Source organism: Glycine max, chromosome 18 (genome assembly GCF_000004515.6).
Source record: "Glycine max cultivar Williams 82 chromosome 18, Glycine_max_v4.0, whole genome shotgun sequence".
Classification (NCBI taxonomy): Eukaryota; Viridiplantae; Streptophyta; class Magnoliopsida; order Fabales; family Fabaceae; genus Glycine; species Glycine max.
Genome location: NC_038254.2, coordinates 55,698,470 through 55,721,443, shown reverse-complemented (window position 1 = coordinate 55,721,443; position 22,974 = coordinate 55,698,470). Strand labels below are relative to the sequence as shown.

At 34.7% G+C, this 22,974-nt stretch overlaps 4 protein-coding genes across 4 annotated transcripts; all 4 read right to left on the bottom strand.

Moving 5' to 3' along the window:
• Nucleotides 1-3,038: 3,038 nt before the first annotated feature.
• On the bottom strand, nucleotides 3,039-3,743 carry LOC121173979 (secreted RxLR effector protein 161-like). The gene has a single exon (XM_041011859.1). It carries the CDS (start codon nucleotides 3,741-3,743, stop codon nucleotides 3,039-3,041), a length of 705 nt encoding a protein of 234 aa, XP_040867793.1.
• Nucleotides 3,744-5,299: 1,556 nt separating this feature from the next.
• LOC113000103 (receptor-like protein kinase FERONIA) lies at nucleotides 5,300-8,434 on the bottom strand. Its single transcript, XM_026126615.2, has one exon. It carries the CDS (start codon nucleotides 8,022-8,024, stop codon nucleotides 5,364-5,366), a length of 2,661 nt encoding a protein of 886 aa, XP_025982400.1. The 5' UTR covers nucleotides 8,025-8,434; the 3' UTR covers nucleotides 5,300-5,363.
• Nucleotides 8,435-13,181: 4,747 nt separating this feature from the next.
• Nucleotides 13,182-16,333, bottom strand: LOC100779523 (receptor-like protein kinase FERONIA). The gene is made up of 2 exons (XM_041011858.1): nucleotides 14,903-16,333; nucleotides 13,182-14,556 (listed from the first exon to the last, which is right to left on the bottom strand). Exons 1-2 carry the CDS (start codon nucleotides 16,134-16,136, stop codon nucleotides 13,337-13,339), a joined length of 2,454 nt encoding a protein of 817 aa, XP_040867792.1. The 5' UTR covers nucleotides 16,137-16,333; the 3' UTR covers nucleotides 13,182-13,336.
• A 2,079-nt stretch (nucleotides 16,334-18,412) lies between these two features.
• LOC106797139 (receptor-like protein kinase FERONIA) lies at nucleotides 18,413-21,883 on the bottom strand. Its single transcript, XM_014770885.3, has one exon. The coding sequence runs from the start codon at nucleotides 21,404-21,406 to the stop codon at nucleotides 18,833-18,835; it is 2,574 nt and encodes an 857-aa protein (XP_014626371.3). The 5' UTR covers nucleotides 21,407-21,883; the 3' UTR covers nucleotides 18,413-18,832.
• Between the last annotated feature and the right edge of the window lie 1,091 nt (nucleotides 21,884-22,974).

Here is a 22,974-nt window from a genome sequence, read left to right as displayed (position 1 = left end):
TAAATTGAAGGCTAAAAACTTAAATAAATCTTTTAATTTTTTCTATTCAACAGGCTGGGACAAGTCAATGACCTATCTGTGGAAATTTTAGCCATGGCAAAACTATCTTGAGTTATTTTTGGTTGAGTAATGATATTTAGACAATATTTGTGTTTTTAACATTTCATCAATATTTTTTTTCTATTACATTATATAAAAAATTATAAGATTCATCATACTTATAATTTTTTTATATTTTTTCTCTATATGCATGATAACTGCTAAATAATTGTATTTTGATGATAGAAAATAAGGCAAAATTGTCTTTAAAAATAATTATTTAGCAGTTATTTGCGCTTAAATATTAAAGAATTGATGTTTTGTTGAATTTTGGCTGCAGATATAAAAACTGGAGGTGTAACAAGCAAAAAGGCTAAAAAAATTGAAGAAAAGAATAAAATCTGAAGCAGGCCTAGCCCAATACGCGCGCTGAGCGCGCGTCACGCGCTAAGTCCATGATCCAACAGAAGCGCGCGCTAAGCCTGCAACACGCGCGCTAAGCCTGCGATCCAACAGAAGAACGCGCTGAGCGAGGGGGTGTCGCGCTGAGCGCGCCTACGGAGGCCCAAAGCTCACTTCAGCGGCTATAAATAGAGAGTCAGTCTAAGGGAAACAGACACCACGATAGAACCCCCTCTCTTAGGGGTTTCATTTACTCCCTTCCTTTCTTTCACCCCTCTTCTCATTGTAAAGCCCTCAATGGCTGAGTGGCTAAACCCCTTATTTAGGGCCTGGCAGGGCTAGAGCCAATGTGATGTATGATGTACTCTCCACTATTTATCAATGCAATACCAGGTTTTTCTTTCCTATTTTCTTTTCTGTTTTTATCTTGCATACTCATCTTTATATTCTTTCTCTTAGGGGTTAGATGCTCGGGAGAGGGTAACTTCTAAATAAAATTTAAAGAAGACATGCATACATTAGTTTTAGGGGTTAGACGCTCGGGAGAGGATAACTTCTAATAGAACAAAAAGAAAAGATATCATAATAAAATCATTGCTAGGCATAGAACGATTGCATTATCCCCCATGCATCGAAGCAAACATCTAGGATTATTATTGAGTCTTTGGCATTTGGGAGATAGATAGGTAAGATAGGCTTGTTGTCATCCTGAGGCATCAGGGGCAAGTAAATGAATAGATGTGGGTAGGATAGAATCACTTGAATTGGTGGTAAAGAAAAAATCATAAACTCATACATCCTAGGCAGACAAGGCAAGTCAGTTCCTAATATTATTTTATCTTGAATCTTTTATCTTTCTAATCTTTTATCTTTTTTAATCTTTTAATTTTATCTTTAATTCTTTTATCTTCTAATTTTATCTTTAAATTTTTTATCTTTTCTTTACCTTATCTTCTATCTTTCTTTATCTTTTATTTTAAATTTTTTATCTCTTGCTTTTAAATTAGATTTGTATTAATCTAAGTACAAACAAGTCCCTGTGGATTCGACACTCGAACTTCCGAGTACTCTACTTCTTGTGACGATTTGGTGTCATATTTATTTTTCCATTTTGTTTTATATGCTGCATTATTTAAACACAAAACAATTAACATTAATTGAATGTGGTATATTGGTATTGTGTATATTTTTTTATTCCTTTGTACATTTACATTTCCAAAAATATATCTTAAAATTCAAAAAGACAATTTTTTTTTTGTGCCATTCGGATATACAAGAATCTTCTTCCTCCTTTCGGCCTTCGGGCCCTTCCAAACTAATAAAACAAAATCTTATTCCTCTTTATTTTATTATCAAAATTATGAAAGGACCGTATTATTTCACGAAGTTGAAAGGAAAATTGTAGGAATTCACTCCATTTTGGAGTGTATTAAAACAGAAGAAAATAAAATAAAATGTTACTATAATTATTTTCGTTGCTTTTAAAACTTATTTTTACCTAATTTTTATCATATTTATGGTCCTTTTTAATTTGAATTTCATAATTTTTTAAATAAATCTAATAAAATAAGTTTCATGTCTTAATTTAGTATAAAAAATAAGATGAAAAATTAAATTGATTTTTTTAAACTAAAAACTAAATTAAATTTAAACAAAAACATAAAGGACTTAAGGTATATTTTAGTCCTTTTTTCATATTTAAAATTTTTTATTATTACTATTTTATGCAACTAATATATATATATATATATATATATATATATATATATATATATATATATATATATATATATATATATATATATACTATTATAATATATCATAGTATATCTTATTTGCAACCATAAAAGATAAAAATGAAACTTAAAATATAAAGGACTAAAATAGATAAACACACAACATATGGAGCATAATAATATTTTAACCTAATTTTATCAAGGTCTTATTTGCAAGTCTTTTACCTCTTTTTTATATTCAGACACTGTGTTCTTGTTGTTAAATTTAAATTCTGCACACAAGACCAATATTTTTATTTAACATTTTTATTTGTGAAAATAATTGAAGAGTTTTCTAGGAGACACAGTTCAAAGTTCCAGTCTAATATTCGATAATATAATTTTAGAAGATGAAATTTATGATAACTATTTTTTATCAGTTAATTTTAGTTTTTAGTTTTATTAAAATGTTAGTGAAAAAATTTAAAATTACTGTTATGGAAGTGATGAATAACAAACAAGAACAACAGTAGGAGATGCAATAAAACAGAAATGTCATACACACAGATGTTGCAGCAAGGTGAAAGAGAAGAAAAGAGAGGAAGAACACACACAGAATTTAACGTGGTTCACCTTTGATCAAAGCTACATCCACAGGAGGAAAAACAGAAAGCTTTTTCTTTATTACTAATGCAGTATACAAGTGGAAGCTTATTCTCCAAAAAATACAGGGCATCCCTGCCTTATATAGGCAGAGGACAAAAACAGAAAAAATATAACAGAATAAACTTCCATATGGATTTTAGTCACAGCCCAATAATTCACCACCTTGAAGTAACATCCATATAAGACACAAACTGCATCCTCTAAACACACATGATCTTATCCCCAACAATCTACATTGAGCAAGCTTAAGCAGTGATCAAACTTGCTCTTTGGAATTGGTTTTGTAAATATATCAACAGGATTGTGCAGAGTGTTGATCTTATGAACTTTGATTCTTCTTTCTGACCGAATGAAGTGATATCTAACATCTATATGCTTGGTTCTATCATGATGAACCTGATCCTTAGCCAAGCATATAGCATTAAGGCTATCACAGTAGATGTTAGCATATTCTTGATTAATTTTGAGATCACTTATTAGACCTTTTAGCCAAATTCCTTCCTTTGCAGCTTCAGTAAGAGCCATATATTCAGCCTCAGTAGTTGAGAGGGCAACAGAAGGTTGAAGTGTTGCCTTCCAACTCACCAAGCAACCACCAAGGGTGTAAGCATACCCTGTTAATGACCTTCTCTTGACAAGATCAGCAGCAAAATCTGCATCAGAATAGCCAATGAGGCAACAATCTGGGTGAGATCCATAGATCAAACCTACATTTGCAGTCCTTTTAAGATATCTGAAAATTCTCTTCACAGCCTTCCAATGTTCCTTCTGAGGTTGGTTTAAGAACCTACTAACCATGCTAATAGCATAAGCAAGGTCAAGTCTGGTGTAGACCATGACATACATGAGACTGCCAACAACACTTGAGTATGAAACCTTTGACATATAGTCCTGATCGGCCTGAGCTTGAACCTTTATCATAGCAGACAACTTCTCTTTTTCTGAAAGGGGAGTACTAATAGGTTTAGAATCAATTATTCCAAACCTCACTAAGAAAGATACAAAACATATATTGGAAGCCAACGTTTATTTGCATCAATCATGTATGTTATCTCAACTATGAAATATAAGTAAATTTGATAATCAATTTGAATTAATAAATAGGGATAATATTTTTACTTTATTATTTTTTGTAAAGAAATAATGAAGAAATTAATATATTTGTTATTTTTTATTAGCAAAATTCAAAAGAAAGATACAAAACATATACCGAAAGCCAACGTTTATTTGCATCAATCATGTATGTTATCTCAACTGTGAAATATAAGTAAATTTGATAATCAATTTGGATTAATAAATAGGGATAATATTTTTACTTTATTATTGTTTGTAAAGAAATAATGAAGAAATTAATATATTTGTTATTTTTTATCAGCAAAATTCAAAAGAAAATTTCAAGTGTTTTAGAGAAAAATTTGATGTAAAAATTGAAAGAAAAAACCTTGAAGAAAAATTAAAAGAATTGAAAAGTCCCCTTAGTGCGCAAGACAGGTCCAACATACATTCTCGCTCAGCACGCAACACACGTTTAGGGCGAAAAAGACCCACGAGGAAGTCCAAAGACGCGTTTAACGCAAAAAGTTCACACTAAGCGCGAGTTCAGTGTCAAAAGTAAGTTATCTTAAATCTATAAAAGGAAAATGAAGCAGAATAAAAAAAACAACAACCCACACACTGGTCTATCCCTTGGGGGAACTCTCTCTCTTTAGTCATTCCTCTTTTTCTTGTTATCTATCATCTTCTTCCATTCACATCAACCTCTTATAGTGTAAAGTCTCTTATAACAATGAGAGACTAACCTCCTCAGTTGGGGCCTAGTAGCCAAGAGTCCTTAGAATGTAACTGTTATTCTTATCTATTAATGCAATATTCAATTTCTATTATTCTTTTTTGCTTTTTATTATTATTGTGTAGTTTGACCATCCATGCATTTGTTTTAGGAATTATTTATTAGAAAGTGGTAATGCCTAAAAGAACTAGGGGAGAACATCTCAATATTACATTGTTAGGACTAGCGTGATTTTGTTGTGCCTCTAAATAATATCTCTTTACTTAATGTTGTGTATTATTCTGTCTTTGCAAAAGGATTTGGGAAAAAAAAATATAAATTAGGCTCTTCAATGTAAGGGATCTGAGTTCCGAATATTAGCAATCTGGGTGGAAATTAGGAAAACATTCAATAAAGAACATCATTAATATTGCATCAAAGGTAGTTAGACATGCTACGACCTAACGTTAACATTATCTTATACTGAATTGATGTTTGACATTAAGACTACTATTTAATTTTCTTGTTATCTTCTCCTTTTATCCTTTTTACTCCAAATTTCATCTTTATCTCCGTCCTTATTTCATTGCTTACAAATTGAATATTTATCAACGCAAGTAGAGACAAAATTTCTACCGACTCCACACTTGGATTTTTATTTTAATCTTTAGTACTTGTAATAACATTAGTTATCATTAACAATATCTCTCAATTATAATTTTCTATATATTACTTTTGTCCCCTTTATGTACAACAAACTTTTCTCCCCAATCTCATCGTCCATTTGGATCCTTAATCTCGGAGAAAACATCATCCGGGATCAACACGAAATCATTACTCCCATAGCTACGATCTCCATCCCTTGTCGTGCTCAACCCAGTGCTTTTGCTATAATCCGAAACATGGACACTATTATGGCTACTGCTAAACACATCATCACCATATTCATAATCCCCACCACTCTCCATCACTCCATTAACATCACCTTCCTGAAGCTGCAAAACCAACTCCAGCATCCCAACGATGTCCTTCATGGAGGGCCTTTGAGTCCCGTCCTCAAGCAAACAACTCAGTGCAACCTCACCAAATTTGTGCAAACACTGAGGTACTATCTGGCCCTTGAGTTCTGGATCCACAATCTCACTCAGAATTCCCTTCTCATAGCAATGCTTTGCCCATTTAACAAGTGACATTCGTTGTTTCTCCTCCCAGTGGAGCAAAGGCTGCCTTCCAGATAATACCTCCAAGAGCACCACTCCAAAGGAGTACACATCAGACTTCACAGTCAAACGATCTCGTTTGTAATACTCTGGGTCTAAATATCCAATACTACCTTTCACTTGAGTGTTCACATGGGTCCTAGAAATACCTGTGGGCCCAATTCGGGATAACCCGAAGTCCGAAACCTTGGCCACCCATTTTTCATCCAATAAGATATTGGCGCTCTTCACATCACGGTGAATGATCACATCCTTTGTGCCCGTATGTAGATAATGCAGTCCTCGTCCGACACCTATGCATATCTGGAGCCTTTGTTTCCATGAAAGGGAAGGCTTATCAGTGTCGTAGAGATGCTCACGGAGGGAACCCCGATCCATGAAATCATACACCAGTATCATTTCGTTGCTCTCGTAACAGTAACCAACGAGGGAGACAAGATGGAGATAGCGAAGTTGAGACAGCATTTCGATCTCGTTCATGAACTCCTGCGCACCCTGCCGAGAATCCGCTTTGAGCCTTTTGATTGCGACTCGGGTTGAACCGTCATCGATGTATCCTTTGTAGACGTTGCCGAAGCCTCCCAATCCAACCACGAATAGTTCGTCGAAGTTGTTGGTGGCAGCTCTTATTTCCGCGATTGAGAACTTACGGCAGATGTTGGTTGGTAGCGACGATGAGCCATCGCCTCGGGAAGTTCCACCTTTTTTATTGGAACCTTCATCGACGGCCACGTTCTTCTTGCGTTTGATGAGGAAGAAAGCAACAATAAGGGATAGCATAACGACACCGGAAACTGCGCCTGCGCCGGCGGCAATTAGGGTTCTCGTGCTGCCTTTGCTTTTCTTGTTTGAGTTTGGAAGAGGAAACTCGGAGGTCTTTGGATGAGAGTCTGGGTTAGGTCCAGCGAGATTACCTGTTGGGTCGTTGATTTTGAAGAGTTCAATTGCGTTTATTTGAGCGTCCTTGGCCAAGCTGTGAGGGTTAGGATGCATTTTCAGTGAAAGATTAAGCGTTTCCTGCTCATTCCCTGGGATTAAAACTACATACTGTTTAACCACTGGGACACCCTTCTGTTTATCGCTCCAACCGATAATGTCTGCCCAGTCTTCAACCAACTGATCCTGAACGTAGATGAAGAAGCTCTGGTCACCAGGACGGCTAATATTCGGGTCAAGCTGGCAAAAGTGTAACCTTAGCAAGTAGTTGAAGCCTGAATCAATGGGGAGTTGCCATGTGAGGTTGAACCCCATGTTGAAGGTACCATTACTTCCCATATTCCTTACGGATCGGTACACTGTGTCTGGTGCAGTGTAGTTAGGAGTCTTCTTTGTGAATCTCAGCTTAATTCCAGTGGCAATATCTAGAGATAGTACACTTTGAGTCGTTACATATTTGCTATCCACATCCCAGCTCCTGAGCATACCCGTGTCGTTTAAGGCCGGGATTTGTTGGTCTCCAACTCTTAACCGATACTTTGTCTCCATAGCATAGTTGTTTTCAATGGGGAACGGGTTCGTATTGAGGCCAACTGGTTGAGGCCATCCAGTGATGTCGTCGTCAGGATTGGTGTAGTAGAGAAAAGGGGGCAATGAAACAATCTCTATTCCATTGATGAAAGCGTACGAATCTGGATTCTGAGATGTTTTGCTTGGAATGAAGGTTATGTTGAGCTGCTTTTGACCATCTTCAAGGTTGATGCAATACTCTCTGAACAAGATGTCGGGCTGGCCGGGGTCATCATCAGCATCGGCATTGAGGGAAGCATCGAAATCTCGAAGGAGGGTGTATGGGCCAGCTGTGACTGAGAAACAGGCTTTGGTGCGATCAAAGCTTTGGTATGAAACTGAGTAGAAGAAGAGGCGAACAAATTTTGGGCCTGCTTTGAGAGAGAAGGAGTAGGTGAATTTTGAGTGAGAGAGACGAGCATAAGTGTAAGGGCCCTGTATTGTTGTTGGTGTGTTTGGAGGAGCAGCAACTGAGCCCTGGCTTTCGGAGAGGAGTTTACTGTTGTTGTCTCCAATCCAGTTCCGACCATCGAGTGTGAAGTTGGTGGATGATCCACAGCTGATGCTGAAGAGCTCAAGGGGAGGATAAATAACCTCTGCTATGGAGAGGAAAGGGAGACACGGCAATATGAGGAGGATTGTTCCTAAAGCAATTCGTATGCAATTTGTGTCCATCGATATGGCTAATGCAATGGAAGCAGCACACATTAGCGAAAAACATGTAGCTCAAACACGATCAACGAATGAATATACTTATAAAGGTTGGGCAGTTGGTGTCTATTTTCGTTAAGCAAGTGGGAGATTTCAAGTCTACACATGGCACTACCGACTCAATGCTAGGTGTGGAAATTGTAGCCATGGCCAAAATATATATGTTGCGTTACTTTTGGTTGAGTAATGGTATTTAGACAATATTTGTATTTTTAACATTTCATCATTACTTTTTTTTCTATTACATTATATAAAAAATTATAAGATTCATCATACTTATAATTTTTTATAATTTGTTTTTCTCTCTATGCATGTGGATATCCATATTTATTTTTCCATTTTGTTTTATATGCTGCATTATTTAAATATAAAACAATTAACATGAATTGAATGTGGTATATTTGTATTGTGTATATATTTTTATTCCTCTTTGTACATTTACATTTCCAAAAATATATCTTAAAATTGAAAAACACAATTTTTTTTTTTTACTGTGCCATTCGGATATGCAAGAATCTTCTTGCTCCTTTTGGCCTTCGGGCCCTTCCAAAATAATAAAAGAAAATCTTCTTCCTCTTTATTTTATTATCAAAATTATGAAAGGACCTTATTATTTCACGAAGTTGAAAGGAAAATTGTAGGAATTCGATCACTCCATTTTGGAGTGTATTAAAACAGAAGAAAAAAATAAAAATATTACTATAATTATTTTTCATTGCTTTTAAAACTTATTTTTACCTAATTTTTATCGTATTTATGATCCTTTTTAATTTGAATATCATTTGAATTTCATAATTTTTGTAAATAAATCTAATAAAACAAGTTTCATGTTTTAATTTAGTAAAAATATAAGATGAAAAATTAAATTGATTTTTTAAACTAAAAACCAAATTAAATTTAAATAAAAACATAAAGGACTTAAGGTATATTTTAGTCATTTTTTTCATATTTAAAAATTTGTATTATTACTATTTTATGAAACTAATAAAGATATATATATATATATATATATATATATATATATATATATATATAGTTACTATTATAATATATCATAGTATATCTTATTTCCAACCATAAAAGATAACAATGAAACTTAAAATATAAAGGACTAAAATAGATAAACACACAACATATGGAGCATAATAATATTTTAACCAAATTTTATCAAGGTCTTATTTGTAAGTTTTTTACCTCTTTTTTATATTCAGATAACACTTTGTGTTCCTGTTGTTAAATTTAAATTCTGCACACAAGACCAATATTTTTATTTAACATTTTTATTTGTGAAAACAATTGAAGAGTTTTCTAGGAGACACAGTTCAAAATTCCAATATAATGTTCGATAATATAATTTTAGAAGATGAAATGTATGATATTTATTTTTTTATCAGTTAATTTTAATTGTTAGTTTTATTAAATGTTAGTCAAAAAATTTAAAACCACCACTATAGGATCGTGGCTGAGCTGACAATAGGAGGATCTGCAGAATATTGTTGTCGTCCAAAGGGGGCAGCAATAACTAATTCTGTTTTTGGTTTAGAATATTTCTTAGCACAGAATCACAATTCTCTTAGAAATTTTAAATTTTTCAAAAAAAAACTCAAACAATGAATTTTAGATTACAAAAATTTAAATTCTCAGATAAATTATTTTCTTCAGTTAAAATTCTCTATCCAAATACACTCTTATAAAATTTCAGTATAAATATACATATTGTGAATATATATATATCTTCTCTCTGTGCCCCTGTGCCCCTATGTCCAACAAACTTTTCCCTTTACCATATCACATGATTGAAACTCAGGTTGAACTTGAATAGTTCTCCAATCTCATCTTCCTTTGGATAATAAGTTTATTGTCTTTTATAAATTTATTTTAAAAATTATATTAATAATAATTTACGATTGAATGGTCGTGTAAAATTATTTAATATTATTGGTCTATCACTGTTAAACTCAATAAAAATATATTTATGAGAAAAATATTTTATTTATTTATTTTGTTCATCTATAAATACTTATTAAAATGTTTATTTAAACAGAAATTATGTATGAAAATTTCAGCCACAGAAAAAATATATATTGGCCTTATGTGCAGAATTTTAATTTAACAAATAGGAAAATGAAAACATAAATATCTGACTATAAAAAAAAAAAGGCGACAACTTGCCAAAAAGACTTGAATAAAATTATAAGAAATATTTATTTGCCTGCAAAAGGATGCCACCATAGGTCTAGTCATATGCTTTTCTTTCAAGTTCATCATTTTGTCATTTATAGAACCTACTATTAAGCTTTTATCATCTTCTGGCCACACTAGAGCCGATAGAAGATTGACAAGGTCAAGTGAGGTGACAGGGGGAGAAGAAGAAATTAATAGAGAGCTCAAACACCATAAATCAACCAAAGAATATATTTGTCAAGATTTTCTGTTAGTAGTGAAGAATGGTTCGTATCTATTTTTTATGGTGATTCCAACAATTTGAAGACTTAAGTCTGCGCATGAAACGACGGGGTCAACACGTCACAATTCTATATATATCAAGATCTCAAGTCCTAATATAGACCCTTAACACTGTTGATTATAAATATTAATCACTAAGATATCTAAACACGTCATAAGTACATTATCGGCATAACTACAAGGGAGAATCATTTAAATTTTCAAATAAAAAAAATTCTCTCTAAATCTATTACTACCATTATTCCTATAGCTGCATTATATTGGAGTTACAAACAAAATATCCATCAGAAGCAATGGAGGTCTACCAAAAAATAATCAAATGTCTGGGTAAGTCAGCAAATTCCAGGAAGTCAGTTACTCCACTATTGTATATCTGAGAAAATAAAATAAGGGGATAAGTCACAAAGACTTAGTGAGAACATAAAATACAAAGCGAACAAGAAGGAGAGCACAACATAGCACAAGTCTTTACATCCAAAGAAACTTAAAATGACATTAAATAAATAAATAAATAAAGTAAAACTCGCTTTAAGAAATCAGTATACTAAACAAAAATATAATTTCATAACTACTCATAAACTGGTATTCAAGAATAATAACTTTATAATCAAACTTTCATTTCACTATGTGCACATAGACCACATTATCTCTTCGTTTCAGCAAACAGAAAATATAAATATACTATGATTAATTGACTCATAGACTACATTATCTCTTCATTGTAGCAAATGACAAATATAAATATACTATGAGAAATTGACTCATAGGTTACATTATCTCTTTGTTGTAGGAAACGGAAAATATAGATATACTATGAGAAATTGACTCATAGACTACATTATCTCTTCGTTGTAGCAAACGGAAATTATAATTATACTATGAAAAATTGACTCATAGGCTACATTATCTCTTCATTGTAGCAAACGGAAAATATAATTACATTATGAGACATTAACCCATAGACTACATTATCTCTTCGTTGTAGCAAACGACAATCAATCATGAACTCACTATAAATAAAATAAACAAATAATCCAACATTCATCCTTATATATTATCAAAATCTCAAAATAAATTTCAAAGATCACAAAGAATATATATATATATATATATATATTGAAGTTTACTTGCTTCTCCTAAAATAACTTTAAAAATGTCGCTAAGTAGATTAGCTACTCACACAAAAGAACGCAATCAATGCCTTCCAATGTTGTTGGGAGGATCAACCACTATATTTTTCATAAGATCTAAGCATTTAAAATAAGAGAACAAGAGATCAGATAAAATCCTCAAATTTAGCAAACCTAGGGTTTTGAAAAAACCACAACAATCCCTAATACTTAATTTCTAACCCTCTTCACACAACTCATACTAAACAATGCTATAAAATATTCATCTAACACAATGGGTTATAAATTTTTACCTTAAAGAGATCAAATAGAAATTTGAAGGGAATGAGTGGTGTTTCCTTTTTCTCCAATCACATTCCTGTGCTTGGAAATGACACAAGAATGCAATAAATTTGATAAATTTTGGAACAATGGAAGAAGATGAGTGAAAGGTTAAGAGATGAACATTTGAGAAGAAGAGATAGGATTTGAGAGATAGGGGTGAGTTATTGAAAAAAAAGAGGAAATTTGGAAATAGGAGGGTTCGGTTGGTTATAAAACTAAAGGGGGGTTTCGGGTAGTTATAAAACTAAGGCAAAATTGTACTTTTGGTTTCTCACTTTAGCTTTAATTTCGCATTTGGTCCCCCAGTAATTTAATTTACAAATTTGGTCCCCTGTTTTATAAAATCCTGCAATGTTGGTCCCAAACGCCTCAATTGGATGTTGACCGTTAAGCAATGATGTTGACTGTCACGTGTCACGTTCTTATTGGATGATAATTGTCATGTGTCATGTTTTGATTGAATGTCAACTCCATGAAAGATGAAATGCATTGTTGTTTTCATTGACCAATCAGAACACGACACGTGACAATTATCATCCAATAAGAACGTGACACATGATAATCAACATCACTGCTTAACGGTCAACGTCCAATTGTGGTCTGAAAGACCAACATTACACGATTTTACAAAATAGGAGGACTTGATTTTTGAATGAAATTATTGGGGAACCAAATCCGAAATTAAAGATAAACTGGAGGACCAAAAATGTAATTTTACCTAAAACTAAGGGGGATTTTGGGTGGTTATAAAACTAAAAGGGGTGGTTATGATTTTATATATATATATATATGAAAATGAAACCGTGCGTTTCAGACATGTTGCCACACGTCCAGAAAGTATTGTCTTCATTGATAATTTTCAACAAATAGAAGAAAATAAAGTATAACATAATTTAATTTTCATAAAAGACAAAATGAATTTATGCAAATCAATTTTATGAAAATAGATAAGAGAGTTTCTATTAAAAAATTGTAGTGTATAAATTAATTTTAAGTTACTTATGAGATAAATTTAAAGAGAAATTTAATTTGTTTTACATTTTTTCTATTTTCTACTAATACTTATGGAAAAAATTACTTAAACTGGAGTTATGTGTGGAAATTTCAGCGGATAAAAGTATGTTGAGTGATTTGTGTATGCGCTCGACCTATTATTTAAACATAAAAAAAAACATTGAATATGATATTGTATAGAATTAAATAATTATAAAGAATTCTTGGTCAAGATTACTTATTTTCCAGATAAATTTCGAATTAATTAAAATCTTTTTTACTATTTAACTAGAGGGTTAAAAAAATAATACTGAAAGAGAAAACAAACTCCAACACAAAAGATTCCATCCTGCAACGATTGATACTCATGCTAACTTGAATACTACTGCTTCAACCTCACCGTCGCTTTGGATTCTTAGTCTCAGAGAAAACATCATCCGGTATCAACACAAAAGATTCCATCCTGCCATAGCTACCATCTCCATCACTTGTCGTGCTCAATCCAGTGTTCTCACTACAATCTGAAAGAGGTACAGTACTATGGCTACTGCTATCTTCATAATTAACAGCACTATCCTGAATCTGAAGAACCAAGTCCAGCATCCCAACGATGTCTTTCATGGAAGGTCGTTGAGTCCCATCCTCAAGCAAACAGCTCAGTGCCACCTCACTAAATTTGTGCAAACATTGAGGTTTTATCTGACCCTTGAGTTCTGAATCCACAATCTCACTCAGAGTTCCCTTCTCATAGCAATGTTTTGCCCAATTAGCAAGTGACATTCGTTGCTTCTCCTCCCAATGGAGCAAAGGGTGCCTCCCAGATAACACCTCCAACAGCATCACCCCAAATGAGTACACGTCAGATTTCTCCGTCAAAATGTTACGCTTGTAATACTCTGGATCCAAATATCCAATGCTACCTTTCACCTCAGTGTTCACGCTGGTGGTCATCATCGAAATACCCATCGGCCCCCCAATTCTGGCTAACCCGAAATCTGAAACCTTGGCCTCCCATTTCTCATCCAATAAGATATTTGCACTCTTGACGTCACGGTGAATTATCACCTGCTTCACACCTGTATGCAGATAATCCAATCCTCGCGCAACACCTATGCATGTCTGCAGCCTATGCTTCCACGACAGAGACGGGTTATCAGTGTCGTAGAGATGATCACGGAGGTTTCCACAATCCATGAATTCGTAAACCAGGATCATCTCATTGCTCTCGTAACAGTAACCGATGAGGGAAACAATATTGGGATGACGAAGTTGAGACAACATTTCGATCTCGTTCTTGAACTCGCGAATACCTTGCCGAGAACCCTGTTTGAGCCTTTTGATTGCGACTGTAGTTGAACCATTGTCGATGTGGCCTTTGTACACATTGCCGAAGCCTCCCACGCCAACCACGAAGACTTCATCAAAGTTGTTGGTGGCAGTTCTCATTTCTTTGATTGAGAAGTGGCGGCAGAGGCCCGTTGGTACAGATAGTGAGCCATTGTCCCGAGAAGTTCCCTCTTTTTTATTTGAACTTTCATTGACGGCGACATTCTTCCTGCGTTTGATGAGGATGGCAATAAAGGAGAGCAAAAGGTGTTGGAAGAAGAAGAAGATTTTATTTCATTTGGCACTCCAAATACAAGAATATGATCCCCTATTTATACTAAAATAGAGTGACCACTCACATAATTTGCTTATTCAAGAATACTAAATGCTCACATAATTGCTTATTCAAGACTTTGTAACTCACAACCTTACAACTTTCATCTTTCACAATTTAAGGCTCATAAAACTTGTTATTATTATTTTTCTAATTAATATCTAACATCCTCCCTTAATTGGAAAATTCTTCTGCACACCAAGTCTTGCTCGCAATCTTCGAAAATCTTCAAATTTGAGAGGCTTGGTGAAAATATCCGCAACTTGATCTTGAGTTTTCACATGAGTCAATTCTACTTCTACCTGTTGGGTCGTTGATCTTGAAGAGTTCAATTGCGTTTATTTGAGCGTCCTTGGCCAAGCTTTGAGGGTTAGGATGCATTTTCAGTGAAAGATTAAGCGTTTCCTGCTCATTCCCTGGGATTAAAACTACATACTGTTTAACCACTGGGACACCCTTCTGTTTATCGCTCCAACCGAGAATGCCTGCCCACTTTTCAACCAACTGATCCTGAACGTAGATGAAGAAGCTCTGGTCACCAGGATGGCTAATATTCGGGTCAAGCTGGCAAAAGTGTAATCTTAGCAAGTAGGTGAAGCCTGAATCAACGGGAAGTTGCCATGTGAGGTTGAACCCCATGTTGACGGTGCCATTACTTCCCATATTCCTTAGGGATCGGTACACTGTGTCTGGTGCCGTGTAGTTAGGAGTCTTTGTGAATCTCAGCTTAATTCCAGAGTCAATATCTAGAGATAGTACATTTTGAGTTGTTACATATTTGTTATCCACATCCCAGCTCCTGAGCATACCCGTGTCCTGTGAGGCCGGGATTTCTTGGTCTCCAACTCTTAACCGATACTTTGTCTCCATAGCATAGTTGTTTTCAATGGGGAACGGGTTCATATTGAGGCCAACGAGTTGAGGCAAGTCGTCATCAGGATTGGTGTAATAGAGAAAAGGGGGCATTGAAACAATCTCTATTCCATTGATGAAAGCGTACGAATCTTCGGTGCTTGGAATGAAGCTTATGTTGAGCCTCTCACCATCTCGGAGGTTGATGCAATACTCTCTGAATAAGAAGTTGTCCGGGTCATCATCAGCATCAGCATTGAGGGAAGCATTGAAGTATTGAAGGAGGGTGTATGGGCCTGCTTTGACTGAGAAATAGGCTTTGGAGCGATGGAAGTTTTGGTAGGAAGTTGAGTAGAAGAAGAGGCGAAGAAACTTTGGGCCTGTGGAAACAGGGAAGGAGTAAGTGAATTGGGAGTGAGAGAAACGAGCATCGGTGTAAGGACCCTCTAGGATAGATGGTGTGAGTGCAGGAGCAGCAACTGAGTCCTTGTTTTCTGAGAGGAATTTGATGTCTGCAGTCCAATTGCGACCATCGCGAGTGGACAAGCTACTGTTAGAGCCACAGTTGATGCTGAAGAGTTCAACGGGACTATAAATAACATCTGCTATGGAAAGATTAGAGAGGCACAGCAACAGAAGGAAGAAGATGGCCCCTGAAGCAATATGGGTGCCAGTTGTGTCCATGGATATAAGCTGTAAGCGAAGCAGCACACAGTTGCAAAACAGTGAGTTCAAACGATGGAAATCAACTATGAAGTATGAATTATCAAGATTTCCTTTACTAATATTGCAGGATGATTCGTGTTTTTTTCTATTTTTTTCTAAGAAAGCAGGAGATTTCAAGTCTACGCTTGCCTTTGATTTTTGTTTGTTTGATGGACTATGCGTGACAATTTCAGCCACGGCAAAATTAATAATGATTTGTGGACAACAATGTTAATAGCCGTTAATTAAGAAAAAGAAAGAGATAGAAAAATAAATAAATAGATTTTAAAAATGTCAAATAGGAAAAACCTATATATTTATATATTAGAGTGTCCGTATATCATTTGTGTGATCTTTGCCTCAGCCATGGGTCTTTTGTGGGAAGACTTCGTATAGATTTTAGTTTTCCTCGTTTCTTTAATATGTAGTCTAAGCTTTTGTTGTTAGAAAAAAAAATTGTTGTGACTTTTGTTTATGTTGCATTATTTAAAAATAAAATAATAATTTATCTGATATAAACAATAATACCATACATGTCATACACTGGATTATGTTTATTTTCTCTAATTTTGTCTCTTTCAAACTCCTTCATTGCCTTCACCACCCGTCAGAACGGGCCAATCGCCTCCATCACCATCTGCGGTATATCACCCTGTTTTCATTGGTAAAAATAAAATAAAACAATTAATTAATTAATTAGAAGAGTGTTTTTATATTTAATAAAATAAACTAGAAAAAATAGGAATGAGAATTAGGCCATCAAATTTCTCATTGTATAAAAGAACTTTTAACTCCTAGAGCAGTTTTACAAAATATTTTTTATATTTTTTGTTCTTTTTTCTAACCAAAAATGCAATCATTACCAACGGAGAATGTTTGAGCGACTACATCAAGGTATGGGATGAATTACTCACGCTTGAGAATTAGTAGAATGAACATGTATAGGATTCCTAGATAATCAATTTTTGGGTTATTTTGGGTTATTTTTATGAAATTTAATTCTATTCTTATGTTTTTAATCCAAATTGATTGTGTTTGATGAACAAATTGATGTCCCAATAAGAAATTATAGTGAAATTGATATATTTTTGTATTGAATGTAAATCCTAGAAATTGAGTCTTTTTCTAATTCAATTCTCTTCTCCTCTATTGTATAATTTTTTTTATGCTTGTAACATTTTTTTCTTTTTGCCAATAATAATTTCTGCCAATTGTATTTTACGATTGGAATAATTTTGAAAAAATGTAAATAATTTCTATGATGATGGTACAGTGCATAGAATCAAGTTGTTGTTTCTCATTGCTGGATTTTCATGATTTCGTTGGAATGCTAGGATATACATGTATATGGTTTTCATATAAACAAATATATTTATATAAATTTCTGATTGTTATCTATGTATAATATTATATATATATATATATATATATATATATATATATATATATATATATATATATATATAATATTACGTGTATTTGTATAATGGTGTGTCATATAATATATATTTGTTACATGTAAATATATTTAAAAACTTTGAAGTTAGATATATTTTATTATTATAATACATGCTTATCTATTTGTTAAATATATTTTGTCTGTGTTCTCTTGGGTTAATACGAAAAAAAAAAACTTAGTTTCATCTTATCGTCTAAATTATTTTTTTTAGTTTATTTTTTAGATTTAATTTAATTCTTTAATTTAATTTTTTTATTTGATCTTATAGTCTAAATTAATTTGAGTGATCATATCATATAAATTTAGTCCTATCATTTACGTGTACATTTTAAAGTAATTTAAAATTATTACTAAGTAATTTTAAGATGTTATAAAGTGAATTTTTTTAACGTTGTTGAACCAATTTAAATGATAAAATCAAATTGAATTAATTTTAAAAATTAAAAAAACAAATTGAATTAAAAAAATCAGATAATTAAATTAAATCTAAAAAATAAATTAAATGGCCAACAAACTAATTTAACCAAAAATAAAGTGAGAACATGACTTAAAACTGGTGCGGGAATATTTTGACTACAAATTCAAAACTTTCTCCTGTGCTCCTCCGTTTTATCATAGCCACTCTTCTTCTCGTTATGATCTCGTAAGTCACACTCTCTTCCTCATTTTATGGCATGTCATAGTCTTTCTCTAATCCTATAAAGCTCTTAAATCCAGTAAACTTTTGGCGCAAAAATATATTTTTAAACAATTATGTTTTGTAAGAAAAGAAAATTGAAAAATAGTTTAGTAATGACTTTCATCTCTCGATCAACTCTTCTTTCAAGCATTATACAATTCTTTATGATAATTTGTTCCAGTAAAGGACAATTCTTAAGAGAGAACTCAAACTTGTTTGATTTCAAATGCCAAATATATAGATAAGTTGATAATATTTAAAGGTATTAGAGAACTCTAATTTTTGTCTTTTTACAATCTTCCTAATCAATACAAATTTCTAAATATTTCTCCTTTTCAAAATTATAGCACTTCTAGATTTTAAGTCATCACACTTATCAAATATCAAATTACATACAAGCTGACAAAAAAAGACTTACATACAACAAACAATCCAAACACTTTTAACCTAAAAGATCAAACAGGATCTGCACTTGCAGACTGCTCTAATTTCATCGTCCCTTTGGATCCTTAATCTCAGAGAAAACATGGCCCAGGATCAACCTCTCTCCTCAGAGTCCTTACTTCCATAGCTACAATCTCCAACGTTTGTAGCCATACTCAATGCAGTGCTCTTACTATAATCCGAAAAATGTAGACTACTATGGCTACTGCTAAACACGTCCTTGGTATCTTCACTCTCCGTCACTTCATTAACAGCACCCTCCTGAAGATGCAGAACAAACTCCAGCATCCGAACGACGTCGTTCATGGAAGGCCTCTGAGTTCCATCCTCAAGCAAACAACTCAGCGCAACCTCACCATATCTTTGCAAACACTGAGGCGCTATCTGGCCCTTCAGTTTTGCATCCACAATATCACTTAAAGTTCCCTTCTCATAGCAATGCTTTGCCCAATTAACAAGTGAAATACGTTGCTTCTCCTCCCAACGGAGCAAAGGTTGCCTCCCAGACAATACCTCCAAGAGCACCACCCCAAAGGAATACACATCAGACTTCTCAGTCAAACGCTGTCGTTTGTAATACTCCGGATCTATATATCCAACGCTACCTTTCACCTGAGTGCTCACATGGGTCATTGAAGAACTAATGGGCCCAATTCGGGATAACCCGAAGTCTGAAACCTTGGCAACCCATTTCTCATCCAATAAGATGTTGGTGCTCTTCACGTCACGGTGAATGATCATGTGCTTTGCACCTGTATGCAGATAGTGCAGTCCTCGTGCAGCACCTATGCATATCTGGAGCCTTTGTTTCCATGAAAGGGAAGGGTTATCAGTGTCGTATAGATGCTCACAGAGGGTTCCGCGATCCATGAAATCATACACCAGTATCATTTCGTTGCTCTCGTAACAGTAACCAACGAGGGAGACAAGATGGAGGTGGCGAAGTTGGGACAACATTTCGATCTCGTTCATGAACTCCTGCGCACCTTGCCGAGAATCCGGTCTGAGCCTTTTGATTGCGACTCGGGTTGAACCGTCGTCGATGTAGCCTTTGTACACGTTGCCGAAGCCTCCCATGCCAACTATGAAGTGTTCGTCGAAGTAGTTGGTGGCGCCTCTGATTTCCACGATCGTGAAGTGGCGGCAGAGGCTGGTTGGTAGTGATGATAAGCCACCGCCCAGAGGAGTTTCGTCTTTTTTCTTGGAACCCATCTTCTTTTTGCATTGGATGAGGAAGAAAGCGACAATAAAGGAGAGCAAAACGGCAGCAGAAACTGCACCTGCCACGGCGGTGGCAAGGTTTCTTGTGGTGCCGCTGCTTTTATTGTTTGGTCTTTGAAGGGGAACAATGGGGGTTACTGGAAGACGGTTTGGGTCTGGATTTGGCCCAGCAAGACTACTGTTAAAGTTGCTGATTTTGAAGAGTTCAATTGCGTTTATTTGAGCGTCCTTGGCCAAGCTATTAGGGTTAGGATGCATTTTCAGTGAAAGATTAAGCGTTTCCTGCTGATTCCCTGGGATGAAAACTACATACTGTTTAACCACTGGGACACCCTTCTGTTTATGGCTCCAACCGAGAATGTCTGCCCAGTCTTCAACCAACTGATCCTGAACGTAGATGAAGAAGCTCTGGTCACCAGGACGGCTAATATTCGGGTCAAGCTGGCAAAAGTGTAACCTTAGCAAGTAGGTGAAGCCTGAATCAACGGGAAGTTGCCATGTGAGGTTGAAACCCATGTTGAAGGTACCATTACTTCCCATATTCCTTACGGATCGGTACACTGTGTCTGGTGCAGTGTAGTTAGGAATCTTGTTTGTGAATCTCAGCTTAATTCCAGTGGCAATATATAGAGATAGTACACTTTGACTCGTTACATATTTGTTATCCACATCCCAGCTCCTGAGCATACCCGTGTCCTGTGAGGCAGGGATTTCTGCGCCTCCAACTCTTAACCGATACTTTGTCTCCAGAGTGAAGTTGTTTTCAATGGGGAACGGGTTCGTATTGAGGCCAACGAGTAGAGGCAATCCACTGATGTCGACGTCGTCAGGATTGGTGTAGTAGAGAAAAGGGGGCATTGAAACAATCTCTATTCCATTGATGAAAGCGTACGAATCTGGATGCTGAGATGTTTTGCTTGGAATGAAGGTTATGTTGAGCCGATCGCCATCTTTGAGGTTGATGCAATACTCTCTGAACAAAATGTCGGTCTGGGCAGGGTCATCATCAGCATCAGCATTGAGGGAAGCATTGAAGTCTTGAAAGAGGGTGTATTGGCCTGCTTTGACTGAGAAATAGGCTTTGGAGCGATGGAAGTTTTGGTAGGAAGTTGAGTAGAAGAAGAGGCGAAGAAACTTTGGGCCTGTGGAGACAGAGAAAGAGTAAGTGAATTGGGAGTGAGAGAAACGAGCATCGGTGTAAGGACCCTCTAGGGTAGATGGTGTGAGTGCAGGAGCAGCAACTGAGTCCTTGTTTTCTGAGAGGAATTTGATGTCTGCAGTCCAATTGCGACCATCGCGCGTGGACAAGCTACTGTTAGAGCCACAGTTGATGCTGAAGAGTTCAACGGGACTATAAATAACATCTGCTATGGAAAGATAAGAGAGGCACAGCAACAGAAGGAAGAGGATTGCCCCTGAAGCAATATGGGTGCCAGTTGTGTCCATGGATAAGCTGTAAGCGAAGCAGCACACAGTTGCAAAACAGTGAGCTCAAACGATAGAAATCAACTATGAAGTATGAATATACTTCATTATCAAGATTTCCTTTACTACCAGTGCGGTTCATGTCTTTTTTTTTTTTTAACTACCAGGTGCCATCTCCCTGTTTCCTCCACAAGATTGCTTTCATATCCCTACATACATTCATTTGGCATATATCAAATGGTCAATTTTGGTTGTATTTATTTTTTTAGTGTTTTAAATTTGTCTCTTTTTTAATTCACAAAAAAAAAAAAATGGTCAACTAAGACAGCTTTGGTGTATTCTTTAAGGAAGGTGGGTGGTGGGCATAGGTCACTTCTGTGTAGCTTCCTACAGTTTTCAATTGATTAATAGAGTAATAATAAACAGGTTTGTTCATTAATCTTCTTCAAGGGTCATGTTATTGTCCTCTATGGCCAAGCTTATTGGGATTCCATGTTACAGTACATTAGACTTTGATCAATGACACACTAAGCATCGCGTATAAAGATGCTGTACCAATTATTATATATTATATTTGTCACGGTCATGGCTATTTTTGCTCTAATGGGGGTACATATAAATGTTATGCTGATGCATTGAAATCTTGAAGGAGGGTGTATGTTTATGGGCCAACTTTGACTGAGAAGTAGGCTTTGGAGCGATCAAAGTTATGGTAGTATGAAGTTGGGTAGAAGAAGAGGCGAAGAAACTTTGCGGTGCCTGGGGTGAGAGGGGGAATGAGTAAGTGAATTGGGAGTAAGAGAGACGAGCAAAGGTATAAGGAATATTTAAAATCCCATAAATTGAAGGCTAAAAACTTAATTAAATCTTTTAATTTTTTTTATTCAACAGGCTGGGACAAGTCAATGACCTATCTGTGGAAATTTTAGCCATGGCAAAACTATCTTGAGTTATTTTTGGTTGAGTAATGATATTTAGACAATATTTGTGTTTTTAACATTTCATCAATATCTTTTTTTCTATTACATTATATAAAAAAAAAATTATAAGATTCATCATACTTATAATTTTTTATAATTTGTTTTTCTCTCTATGTACGTGGATATCCATATTTATTTTTCCATTTTGTTTTATATGATGCATTATTTAAACATAAAACAATTAACATTAATTGAATGTGGTATATTGGTATTGTGTATATTTTTTTATTCCTTTGTACATCTACATTTCCAAAAATATATCTTAAAATTGAAAAAGATAATTTTTTTTATTGTGCCATTCGGATAAACAAGAATCTCCTTCCTCCTGTTGGCCTTCGGGCCCTTCCAAAATAATAAAAGAAAATCTTCTTCCTCTTTTTTTTATTATCAAAATTATGAAAGGACCGTATTATTTCACGAACTTGAAAGGAAAATTGTAGGAATTCACTCCATTTTGGAGTGTATTAAAACAGAAGAAAAAAATTTAAAAAAATATTACTATAATTATTTTTCATTGCTTTTAAAGATTATTTTTACCTAATTTTTTATCGTATTTATGGTCCTTTTTAAAAAGAATATCATTTAGATTTCATAATTTTTGTAAATAAA

Excerpts from the sequence above, each read along its gene's own strand:
- LOC121173979 (XM_041011859.1), bottom strand. The coding sequence starts at position 3,743 with ATGATAAAGGTTCAAGCTCAGGCCGATCAGGACTATATGTCAAAGGTT.
- LOC113000103 (XM_026126615.2), bottom strand. The coding sequence starts at position 8,024 with ATGTGTGCTGCTTCCATTGCATTAGCCATATCGATGGACACAAATTGC.
- LOC100779523 (XM_041011858.1), bottom strand. The coding sequence starts at position 16,136 with ATGGACACAACTGGCACCCATATTGCTTCAGGGGCCATCTTCTTCCTT. Across the intron at positions 14,557-14,902 it reads CAAGATCAACGACCCAACAG|AAATCTTCTTCTTCTTCCAA; the intron begins GTAGAAGTAGAA and ends CCAAATGAAATA.
- LOC106797139 (XM_014770885.3), bottom strand. The coding sequence starts at position 21,406 with ATGGACACAACTGGCACCCATATTGCTTCAGGGGCAATCCTCTTCCTT.